Source organism: Asterias rubens, chromosome 3, assembly GCF_902459465.1.
Source record: "Asterias rubens chromosome 3, eAstRub1.3, whole genome shotgun sequence".
In the NCBI taxonomy this organism is placed as follows: Eukaryota; Metazoa; Echinodermata; class Asteroidea; order Forcipulatida; family Asteriidae; genus Asterias; species Asterias rubens.
This window is the reverse complement of record NC_047064.1, coordinates 12,287,963-12,300,998: the sequence shown is the minus strand read 5'-3', so window position 1 is coordinate 12,300,998 and position 13,036 is coordinate 12,287,963. Positions and strand designations below refer to the sequence as shown.

The 13,036-nt window shown below is 37.8% G+C and overlaps 1 protein-coding gene across 1 annotated transcript in view; it reads right to left on the bottom strand.

The window, feature by feature from the left end:
* Positions 1-13,036, bottom strand: part of LOC117287727 (tropomodulin-2-like) — a 115,070-nt gene that overhangs the window by 36,759 nt on the left and 65,275 nt on the right. Inside the window, exons 4-5 of the mRNA XM_033768229.1 lie at positions 11,517-11,639; positions 5,641-5,733 (exon numbers count right to left, since the gene is read on the bottom strand). Coding sequence (XP_033624120.1) covers positions 5,641-5,733; positions 11,517-11,639 — 216 coding nt within the window. The remainder of the gene's footprint in view (positions 1-5,640; positions 5,734-11,516; positions 11,640-13,036) is intronic.

The following is a 13,036-nucleotide window of genomic DNA, read 5'->3' as shown; positions in this document are numbered from 1 at the left end:
AGACAATGATCATGGTCCATTGTTATGCATGATACTCTATGCGCCGCACTGAGCCGAGGTTTGGCGGGCCGCGGCTCGCCGCTAAAAATATTTTTGACGCTGTCCCTTAGGTTGATTTACTCAATTCGAGAATGTGTACTGCATTGCAGTCCAGTCAAGAAGGTCATGAATATGGAATTATCAACAGCCATCAACGGCCAATCACAGCGTAGGGAATGTTGGTCAGAATGGACTTTGGACAACTGTGTGTGTTGTTTAATATGCTGTGCATACTGCATGGACTATATATGTAGTGGGCGACTGTGTGTAGATACTCTGCACCATGTGGTTTGTGCATCGTGTTTTCAATGATTGTACGACAACGTGTATTCTGAAATGAACGAGAGCACTTCAGATCCTGATCGTGACCAAATTAAATCTAGCAAGTATCTAGAATTTTTTAATTTATTGTCGATTTTAATGTTGGAAAGTGAAAGGTTCAGAACTCAATTTGCCAAAGTCAGAGATTTTTAAAAAGTCAGAACTGGAAAAAAAAGACGGTTTTTCAAAGTCGGAAAGTCGGAATTCCGCCAAAAGGCGAAAGAATCTCATTCCTGTGTCACAGCTTTGGATTTGAACCCACACTCTGCTGATCAGAAACACCAGTTTGAATTCGGTGCTCTTAACCACTCGGCCATGACACTTCCACAGTTCTCAAGTCTGCCCTCCCTTGTTACATCTTTTTGATGCCCTTGTAGACCCCTTGTGCCCTGACACAATCGACGCTACCATGGTGATGAAACATATTACTTCTGCGCTTATTTTGCTGGGATCAGGTTACCAGAGCCATGCCTAAGCTCACCAACATGCCTTTGACGATCTACTCCGCAAGTGTTTTGACTCTTTGAAAAAGAAATCACCCTTGATGGATTTCTTCTTCCGTGGTAATCTCATCGCAGATAATATAGAGGAGGCAGAAAAGGCTTATAAATTAGCCTCAAAGGTCGTCAAGGGAACCTCTGGATCAACATCTCTTTCTTCAAAAAAGAGTAGATTTTCTCCGTACTCTTCAGCAGTGGCGAAAAGATTCAGACGAGATCGTACTTTTCGAGCAGACGATCCTTCAACAGTTCAACCAGTTATGGAAATGGAAGGTCATCATGGTCTACCCATACACAGTGGTTTAAAACCCTATATCATTACGTATGTGACCCAGAAATCGACAAGTTTTAGTACAATAATCGGTCAAGATACCTTAACAATATCTCAACATGTCTCAATGTCATCTTTTGGCAGATAAAACTTGGTTGTCCTTCAAAATAATACACAATTTAACGATCATGTCATAAAGAGGAATTGCGCCCTCTTTTGGCTGTTTTTATGAAGTGCTGCATCTCATTGTCAACAGAGGGCGCTATGTTTGGTGTTATATGGTGCAAGCAATGTTTTTGGTTAAAAACAACGTTCTGAAAACTTTATTTTTTGGAGTAAAAGCGATATTGTGGTTTTTGTGTGCTATTTTATTTTCAAAGCTTAGTAGTCACTCTATCATTTTATGGAAAAAAAATACAAGAAATATTGTGGCCGTTGGTGGCCGATTGAAAAATATCCAAGGTTTTGAATTTCATTTATTTTCCTTTATTTTGCAATGCACAACTTATTTGTTTCCTACTAAAAACTGACTTTTGCTGAAACTGAAGTTTTCAAAATAAATTTTACATCAAACAAAAGAGTAATGATATGGCTTCAAGGCAAATAGATTATTAAAACAACCATAAGTCAAGGCTTCAGACAAAGCAACTCTTTTTATAACAAGTCGCTCAAATTAAGACTTGAAAAAGCTTGGTAATGAAATGTCCATTTCGGTGTAAGAAAAGCCTCAAAACATAATTTTTTAATTTGAACAGTTTTATTAGATATGTCCTGTAAAAGCATTAACAAAAAACTGGAAAATATTTTTTAATGAAATGTCTGGGTCCCAAACCACTGTGAATTACATGTAGCAACACAATCAAGGGAAACCGGAATGTTGATGACAAGTCAAAAAAAGTCATAAATTTCCTCATACAGGCCATCACATATTTTTTGTTCAACACTGGAGAACTATTACGCAAGACAGCTGGATTCTCCAGTCAGTTTGTGGCCACAAGATAGAATTTATAAAGCCATCATTTCAGTTGCAGGAAAGAGTACCTGCCAATCGTATGGACTCCGCACCTCAAGTAGAGTTAGAGCAAGCAGAAATTCAAATGTTATTGAAGAAAAAAACCATCACACTGGAAACTCCAGTGGAGGGCCAATTAATTTCCTATCCAGTTTTAATTCCAAAGAAATCAGGAGAGCTCCGGCCGATCATAAATATTCGTCCGCTAAACAATTTTGTGCTTTATCAACACTTCAAAATGGAAGGAGTAAATCTACATGTAGTAACGGATTTGTTAAATCTAGGAGACATTTTTGGGGCCAAATTGACCTCAAGGACGCCTACCTCATGGTCCCTATTCACATGGAACATCGCAAATACCTGCGTTTCCGTTGGCAAGACAGTCTGTTTCAGTTTGCTTGTCTCCCCTTCAGCCTATCAAGCGCTCCAAGAATGTTTACGAAAGTTCTCAAACCAGTCACTGCACATCTTCATAAAAGGAGAATTAGATGTGTGTTTTCCTAGGCGACATCCTCATTCTAGGCAAAACATCAGAGGAATGCAAGGGGAACTTGAACATAACCGCAAACCTACTTCAGAAGTGAGGTTTCTTGATAAATCACGACAAGTCTCATTTTGTCCCATCACACCAGTTAACTGGTTTTTCTCATCAATTCATCGACAATAACTTTGGCCCTGCCAGGGGAGAAAGTTAGAAGATTGTACCATAGAACATTGCCAAATCGAGGTTGAAAATTCAAAAATCAATGTATAAAGAACTACGAAATTTCCCCATTGGTTGCGCGACCCATTTTTATGTACATTGTACACCACATGTAAGATTGCGGTGCATAGTCACGCTCCAGTGATTGTGCCACGTGTTGTTCATTTTAGCCTGTGTTCGAGGTGTTTTCAACATACATCGTCAGTTAGTTAGTCTCTTCTACAGTCGACAATTTTTCATAAGCTCATATTTCCTCAACCACATCAGCCATTTTGACAATCTATACATCATATGAAAGGGCTTTACGTACTTTACAAAAAGGGACATGTTGGTGAACTTTTCTTAACCTTTCGACCTGTTTAAACTGGAAGTGACTGTAAAATTATTTGAAAAGGCGTTATTTAATGGCTTTACGGTTGAAATAAACATCCTTTAATGCTTTACCATCACAGCATACAGTTCTGTCAAAGGTCTAGCAAAGGTCTGATTTAAAAAAATTAAACCGATGACGCCACCAAAAATAAGTGCGCCCTTTAGCGGCAGGTTAAAAACATCTAAAAGTACACTTTTACTAAGGGAATCAATGTGTGGTGAAGAGGTTTTCAACTAGTGGTTTAATCCCAACGAGGCCTGGTTCTTGATAATTTTACCTTTTAAATAAATGCCTTTTCGGTCAAAAACATCAACACTTTTTAAACAAAAAGTTAAATAAATCCACAAATTATAATTGTTCAATGATTTCTCCAGCTATGAAGTAGTAAAGCCCTCCGCCGCCCTCGGGTAAACAACTCCTTATAAGGGAATGCTGTGCGCGTCGCGCGTATCGCGTGATGTGGCACAGTTGTTTCAGCCGTTGCTCTCGACCAATAGGAATAAAGAAACTGTCTTATAAGAACAGGTGCAAGCTCGCGTGTCACGCCCATGTTTCATACTTTTTACTGGTCATAAACAAAGGTTTATACACACCAATAGGAATAGCGAACCTGTCTGAGGTATTTATGAATAGATGTTTGTGTCAGAGTTGGTGACAATTGTTTCAAAACTGGTATACATAATCTCCTTCATAACAGCAGCATATCTGTGGAGTCTTAGCTTCATGACGTCATCATGTGTCACGTGGTATTGCATTACAGGTGCACTTTTCAAAGCTGTGTGTATGCCAAACCAAAGTTTGACTGAGGTGAAACTTGGTATTGTTGTTAGTCAAGTATATAAACTTCTTGAACTCGAAATGACGTCATGATGATGTCATCATGTTGTTTTGACAATTTTTGCAATTTTGATCATTTATTACAAATCTTGAGAACAAAGCAAGGTGCAATATTTGTTTTTTACACCAGGCTTTTACTCCCAGAAACCGAACACCTTGAGTTTGTTCACAAACTCTCAATGTCTAGTTTTTAGGTGTTCTAGACTCTGAAATAGTACAAATTTCTCTTTTATTGTTTTCATAAAAAAACCGACAGATGCTCTTCGTTTCAATTTACTGGTACATTATTTTGATTGAGACTTTTCAGAAAGGCCGAAAATTACAGAATTCCCGAAGCCTTTTTGACTAATTAAATATTCATACAGAGGCAGAGATGCCAACATTGAACTTTAAAAAAGAGTAGCATCTCCCAAAAGTTAAGGGGGAGCGTGGCTTGGGCTCCCTAAACCGATCTTTCTATTACATTCTACAATGCTAATTAGCTCATTTTCAGGCATTGTCGTGAAATAACAATTACCTCTGTATGCACCACCAGAACAGCTACAAATGTTTATAATGGCCAGTGAAAAAAGAAATCTGGAAAAAAAAAATAAAATCCCTCATCTTCTGACTTTGTTTCAAAAAAAAAAAACATAACAAAGGGTGGCCTTACTTAAATGTTTTTGTTTTAATGGTCAGAAATGCAACAACAAGCTATTGGGAGAGAGGAAAAAAAAAAAAAAAAAAAACGTGTCCGGATTTTGGGCAAAAAATACGTGTCCGTATTTTGGGCATTGTCTGGACATCGGCGCTACATTACTAGTAAGAAAACATGGAAACTGTCTAGCTTAGATCTCACAGGCCACTCAGTTGAAGGTATTTTTGTTCAGAAGGTCTCCTTTTTTGTCGCCATTATTTCTTACTTTTTGTGCCAAGCTTCGATGAAGAACATGTACAGACAGCGCGGGCACAATAATAGTGGATACATGAGGAATGAGGTTACTGTGACACGTTAGCTCACACACAACCTCATTCCCCACGCACGTGTGCACTATTGCCCTTGGTGTAATAGAGATCAATGGGTACGATCTTGCAGCAATGCACTAGCGTAAAAATACTCACCGGCCAGCCAGCGGGGGAGAGGGCACGCAACAATCATTACGTCGAGACACGTATAATGTTCGAGTGAATTCGCCGCTATTATTCAACACTGCGTTCTAAAATTAAAAGTGTTTTTTCTTTTCTGTTACAATTATTTTGATATTTTTCTCAATTTTTATTTCCACTTAATAGTTCATTCGTTGTTTGCATGTATTGTACGATTTAATACAATTATATTGGGCGGTTGTTTGGCGTGTTTTATTGAGTATTATCGTAGCGTCGTAGTCACGGCTCGAAATCGTATTTGCTACGCCCAAATCGTGTATGTTGGTATCTCTGCAGAGGTCAGGCACGAAAACCGATGAATAATTTTCAGATAAAAGGAAAGGAATTTTAGTGTGGTGCGAATTGACTGTCCAGTCATTAGGCCTATATTTCAGGCTTTTGAAGAATATGCCGTTACTGCAGTAATATCAAAACACCTTTAATTAAGTGTATAGTTACCTTGAAATCCACCCTGGTCATCCAGAAGCTTCTCGTTCCTTTGTGCAGCTTCAAACTGCTCTTGATTTAGCATGCCATGAAGACCAAGAATACCTTTGGTATTAAACAAAGTACAGCAATTAAATTAAATTAAATTAAATTAAATCACAAACCATATGCCTTTTTTATTGTAATTGTTTCCATCTGCTTTAACGGGTTGGCTTTTTCAATGTGTCCTGATGAATGATCTTTAAACACAAAGATTTTATTGCAAAAGAAGTTTAAAAACATTGTAAATGGAAGACTCAAATCACAATTATCTATTTGCCCATCAATATGTGATTGTTTATATTTCTTTATCCACCAATCAGATGCTAAAACATATATATACTACTTCCTCTGTTTTATATCCCACTTCCTCTGTTTTTATTACACAGTGTGTATTGAGAGTGTCAATGCGTCACGCTCCGTATACGGACAGTGCAAAAATTACATTCTAAACTTTGTGTGCATGCATGCTGTTCGTCGCAAAATACATCTGAAATTTTGAACTTTGCGCGTTGCATGTGAGACTGGAAGATAAATTTGTTATAACACACGCGCTTGTGGAATACGAAAAAACATAGCACGTCTGCGTCCCATATCCAACTCAACCTTCAGCCTCGTTGGATATGGGACGCAGAAGCGCTTTATTTTTCCGTATTCCACTTGCCCTTATAACATGTACTTATATTTTTACCATTGTTAAAGGCACTGGCGCTTGGTGTATCCCAACACAAGCGTAAAATAACAAACCTGTGAAAATTTGAACTCAATCAGGCATCAGAATGAAGTTTTAGGAAAAGAAGTATACAGTGTTTAATAAAGGACTTAATTGCGAACGTGAAGCGTGAAGCCCTTAAGGCGTGGGGTCCGGTGCTCGATTTTCAATGCCCAAATAGTCTATAACTGAAAAAAGTTTGAAAATCTGTTGTGTAGTTCTTGAAATAAGGTCCCACGGGTCAACATGGGGTCACACCTACCCGATGCGAATGTCCATTGCCAAAGGAGTCCATAACTGAAAAGAGTCTGAAAATTGGTTGTGTTGTTTTTGAGATAAGGTCCCACTTCCGGTTGACCCGGAAATAAACGTCAACATGGGGGTCAGAGTTTTCAAAATTAATATTTAATGCCTAAGTAGTCTATAACTGAAAAAAAGTTTGAAAATCGGTTGTGTAGTTCTTGAGAAATGGTCCCACTTCCGGTTGACCCGGTAGAAGGGGTCAAAATGAGGTCACGGATTTTCCCAAACAAAATTTAATGCCTAAGGAGTCTATAACTTAAGAAAAAAATTAAATCGGTTGTGTAACTCTTGAGATATGGACCCACACTGGTTGACCCGGAAGTAGAGGTCAAATCGGGGTCACGGTTACCCGAGACAAATCTCCTACGCCTAAAGAGTCTATTACTGAAAAAAACTTTGAAATCGGTCGTACACTTCTTGAGATATAGTGCTCCAAAGAAAAACTCATTAAATAAATTAAAGGAACACATTGCCTTGGATCGGTTGAGTTAGTCTTTGAAAAGCGTTTGTAACCGACGATTACATCTGTTTCGACTGAAGTTCGGAACAGCTAATTACTTTTTAGACTGTTTTTGTTCAAATTTCTGTTTGTTAAAGTGTTCAGGAAAGGATGTTTTACAACATCTGTTACACACTGTTTTAACAGATCTTTTGGAATCTATCATTGATTTAATTAGTCTTACCTATGGGGAAAAAAAACAATTAATTGTATAACTAGGGAAGAGTGAAGTCATAAAATGTAGCCATGTGCAAGCAAAACATTAGATAAAACCAAGTGTGACAATGGGGGAAAAAAAACATTTTTATTGTTGATAAATGCATCAAATTAGAAGTTTTGTATATGTCATGCAAGGAACCCACTCAAAAGTTTAAAAAACTTAAGTTTTTTTCACTAATGAAGCTTCGTGAGAATCATGTACAAAACATTTTAATATAATGTACAATGTACTGTTCTTTATATTAAGGGGGTGGGGGGTGGCGAAAACAAATGGCTTAGGGCAAAGCCAAGAGAGGAATAGGTGACACGTAGGTGGATGGAGCACGGAGGGAGGGCAGGAGAAAGGAGACTGAGTGCTTAGGCTTTGTTTAGGCATTATTATCAGTTTTTAGCAAATAAGCGATGTGTTTATGACTGTACGGGAACCTTGAAACTATTTCAGCAAGTAGCCAGCGAAAGAGTACAGATGTTAGAATTTGCGAAGAACCCCTTTTTCCAGTGAGAGTTTTTAGAGTTAAGAGCTACAAAGTCATGACAGTCACAGTCGTTTTGGACATAGTGTTTCAGAATATTTGAATTAGGCCTAAACAAAATAATATATGTGTTTCCTATTACACCGGCCAAAAAATTTGGGTCGGTAGGGACGAAAACACATTTTATTTTGTTGAATTATTTTATTGCTTCAAAACTTAGGGTAGGAACCAATGTTAAAAATATTTTTGCCCTTGCATGTAATTTAACGATGTCCAAGTTCGACTCGAAAATCCCTTAAAATGACACAGAAAATAAGCCCCAAAAAGCAACCGTTCCGAGGTGTAAATTTCACGTAACACAAAAGCAGATTCTACGCCTGTAGTCGTTGTTACTTTACGTGCGGCAACAAAATGCAAGAAACATTGAACGCTAGAGGTAATTTTGGAACAATGCAATACAGTGAGATAAAACGCCCTCTATTGGTAAAATCTACGCGAACCGGCAATAAACGCATTGAGACAAGACTCGACGTGTCACGTGGGAATTTTAGCGAGTTTCCAGGCGGCGCAAATGTGAGGGCGTAGCGCAGCTCGTCGGCGTACATCGCTCAATCAACATCTGTTGTGCAATCTCAAGATTGAGCAGCGCAATTAACAGATTGCTAGCATTACGAACTCGCACGTGTAAATGCATGCTGCGACCCCCCAACACACACAACAACACACGTCGTCCGTCAGTCAATGCAATACTAGCACTTGATCAACCATGGATCAACGACGTCTTTTCTCATAAGAAAATGTGTATTTTCTATTGCTTTATTTTAAATGTGAAAACATTTTTAAAAAAAGGAAACATCAAATATAATAACGTTAAAATCGTGCGGTATTTTGTCAAACGGGGAGTGGGATCGGGGTTGTTTTATTTTATTTTGTCTGTAAATGTATAAAATTCCGTAGGGTCGGCGTGTTTTTCTAGGGTCGGTCGGGTAACCGGAAACACACATATTATTATGTTTGGCCTTAATTGTTTCTTTAAAAAGTAATACTGATTGAATTACTAAATTTCAAAAGTGAAATTTATCAGAGCTTTGTGACACACTGTATGGTCAGTTTGTAGAATTGTTGATATTGTACAATAAATAATTGTAAAAATTCCAAAAACTTGCTGGGTATATTTACCTTTCAAAAAAAGTTTGTTTGAAACCAATATATGCACCAATGAGGATGGGGCGTGCAAAAACAATTGGTGTACTCAAAATGTACCCTTTTCAAGATAATCACACTTTTACATTTTGTTTTGCTATACATTTGTATACAAGGTCAAAGTTGATACGTTAATTACATAGGTTTATAGTATCAACATAAAGTTAAAAATACATTTTATGGATAGATCTATCAAATATGATAAAGTTGATACAAATTTTGAAAATATAGATTTGTGACCTTTTTTGACCTTTTGACCCCAAAATGACCTTAAAATTCAAAATCAAGCTGGGCATCCACCCTAACCGTCTTCCCGAGCCAATGATCCATACATCTAGCATGGATGCCAGCAATTAACAAACTATGCCATGGTTTTTTTTTCTACAGCACTTTTTAAAGTTTGGCTTGTCTACTAATTGGACACTTTCTGAACAGAACAAAAAGTTAAAAGTTCACAAATTTACAAATAACTTACAGGGTTTACAGAAGGTAATGGTGAAAGACTTCCCTTGAAATATTATTCCATGAAATCCTTTACTTTTTGAGAAAACATTTTTAAAATTATAAATTCTCGATATCGAGAATAACAAATTTATTTTAAACACATGTCAAGACACGGTGAAACGTGCGGAAACAAGGGAGGGTTCCCGTTATTTTCTTCCGACTCCAATGACTGATTGAGCCTAAATTTTCACAGGTTTGTTATTTTAAGTTGTGATACACGAAGTGTGGGCCTTTGGACAATACTACTTACCGATGTTGTGCGATTGCTTTAATGCATTATGCACGATAGTACCACTTTTAATAAGTTTGATTGTTATATTCTTTAAAAATTGCCTGTTTTAGAATATCAAACTTGACCAAACGTAGTGAGTTAAAATGTTTGTCCTTTCCTGAACAATGCTTGGAGAAGACTATTCTACAGAACCTCATCCAGCCTATTCAGGAGAAACTTGACATCTACCAGTTTGCATACCAGCCTATTTGGCTAATCAGTCCAGGATGCTGTTCTGAGTTTCACACACGAAATCTACCAACATTTGGACAAACAGCAGTGTTACGTATGCAAGGGCTTTGTTAATTGACTTCTCATCAGCATTCAACACCATACAACCAACTTTGTTACTGGAGAAACTCAAACACTTGTGAGAAAAACCATCTTTAATTCTCTGGACAAGGGACTTTCTCTCAGAAAGAGTCCAAACGGTTAAAGTCAACAACATTTGTTCAGACCCTATAGTTTGTAATACTGGTTCACCTCAGGGCTGTGTCATTTCACCCATATTGTTTATCATTTACACAAAGGAATGTACATCCAATCTCAGTTCAGTGAAAATATTCAAATACGCCAGTGACACAGTGATTCTTGGACTCATAAACAACCAGCAGGGGGAATATAGGAAAGCGATACATAACTTTAGCCAGTGGTGAAATGATAACTATCTCATACTGAATCCTCAAAAAACAAAACAGATTGTGTTTGATTTCAGACATATTAAGAGAGGTGAACCTTTTGCTAATAGTATTAACCTCATTGGACAGGATATTGACATTGTGCAAAACTACAAATACCTTGGCAAAATAATTGACAATCAATTAAATTGGAGTGATCATTGCTCAGCGTTCATCACAAAGGGCTGTATTTTTTTGCGTAAATTTAATTATTTTCATGTAGATAAGGAATTTATGATTCTGTTTTACTCATCTGTTATTGAAAGTGCTATTACTCATTACTGTGTTGTTTGGTACATTGGAGCAAGAAAACAAGATAATGGTAAAATGAAACGGGATGTGAAACAAGCATCAAAAATCCTAGGGATAGACATCGATCTTGATGAAACTTGCAAAGATAAGGGTCGATCTAAAGCAGAGGCAGTCGAATGTAACACTAACCATCCATTGAACAAATTCTTCATCAAACTAAGAAGTGGTAGGAGATGGCAGTCACTTCCATGCAAAACAAACAGGTACCTCAACTCCTTCATACCATACTCTGTCCGTCTACTCAACCTCAGTGTTTAACTGCTTTGTTTACTTTCTGCTTAGATGTTGTTTTCAATATGATTCCATTGTGGTTTATTATGTAGTTTTCGGATTAATTAATAGTATGTATTTCCAGTAGTTTATTTATGATTGTGCTTTATTAATTTTGTCTGTATTGCAAATGAATTTCCTCCATGGTAGGACCAATAAAAAATGAATTGAATTGAGTTAAACAAAAGTGCAGATAATCAGTAGGCTGCCTGGTTTTCTGAAAAACAGAAATGAAAGTTTGTGTTTCAGAGTAGAAAAAAAAAGAGTTAAAAAATTGAATTTTCCATCAAAATATAAAATTCCATGTTTTTTTCATAGCCTAGTGTGCATTAATATTCCAGACATGACTACTGTAGTGACTGTTAATCATTTTAAAGCTACACTGAGCATGTTTAAGATGGGTTACCTGCTAAATCAACCAAGTCTTCTTCAGATGCTTCTTCTAAAGCATGTTCCCAGTCAGCATCTAGTTTGATGTTCAAGTCTACATTCTTTGCACTTTCTTGAGTTTTTGCAGCATAAACTTTACCTAAAGAAAATGAAAGAAAAACATTGTTACACATTCTTTATTGTAGATGCCTATTGTCACCTTTATTTAAGTCACACCTTCTAGTCAATTAGTTCTATTCCTATTCAGTAAGAAAACAAAAACAGGCATGAGAGTGGACAGTGAACTAAAAATTAAGAATTTTGAAGGTTGTAGGCTTGGAGTGTGTGCAGTGCACTCGCTTGTCAGGTACCCGTTTGTTATTGTATTAAATGCAGTCTAAAAATAGTCTATTTGTCATTTGTTGGGCAGGGCGGCCAATAATTTTAAGAGCGCAGCCAATTCTTTAGCAGGGTGGCCCAAATTTAAGGAGGGCCGCCCGCCCTCCCAAAATATGTGTGTGAAGAACACTGCAGGTGTTACAATAACAAACAATATCAGACACCTCATCGTTCATCTATAATAACATGGTTAAGGAGACATAAAATTATCAATTCAATATGCAAGATTTATGCAATGTTCAAGCTATAACTTTCCTTCAAATAGGCCTTTCCCTCAAAAAAATCAACAAGGAATTTCACAAATTAGTGAAGCAAACTTTAGAACACGGCCCAGCTTGATGCTTTCATTCAACTCTGTGCATACAATCACCATTCTCCGCTTCCTGTGCAAGCGCTGAAATATCTGCGCAGGCTTCGAAGCAATGATTACGTTTAAGGAGTCTGAAATGCGCTTTATGTAAGGGCACAATTTCCAAAGTGTAAATTCCCCCACCCCCCCCCCCTACAGTAGTGTGGATGGGGTCTACGAACGAATACTTACCGGTAGAGTCGAATTACTAATTTGCATATTCCCTATGCCGCGAGGCAAAAATGCCAAGACTTTCACACTCAATAGCGCCATCCACCGTCCTACCCATAACGCCCCGCAACATGCCCGTCACGGAGTCGTCCTCTTTTCGATGAGCCCTACTAAGGGGCCTTGTCGAAATTCCCCAGCCGTTCCTCTGCAGAAAGTATGCAGCCATTCCGGCAAGTCTGTGTTGCCAAGGAGTGCAGACAGTCTGCAGACAGAACGGTCATGTGCGGCCAAGCGCAGCACAGTTAATAAGGTGCACTGGGTTGGCACTATTGTTGGAGTGTCAATAGGCTAATGAATAAACATGAGGCACTGAATATCTGTGACCAGTCTGCAGACCATCCGGATAACTATTCAACAAAAAGTAATCTTCAGTTGTTCTGAATCTGTTGATCTTTCCTTTAGAACCTTTGTGCAATGGTGCATACATTTCCTTTTAGAACACGGTAAAGGATCAAGGGATGTCAATCAACTTTTCAGAAATGCCGGCAAATACACAGAGATGGATGTACTACTACTCCTACTAGGCCAATGATTAAGTTTCCCCTTCCACCTAGGGTTCTAGCCAGGCATTAAATAGC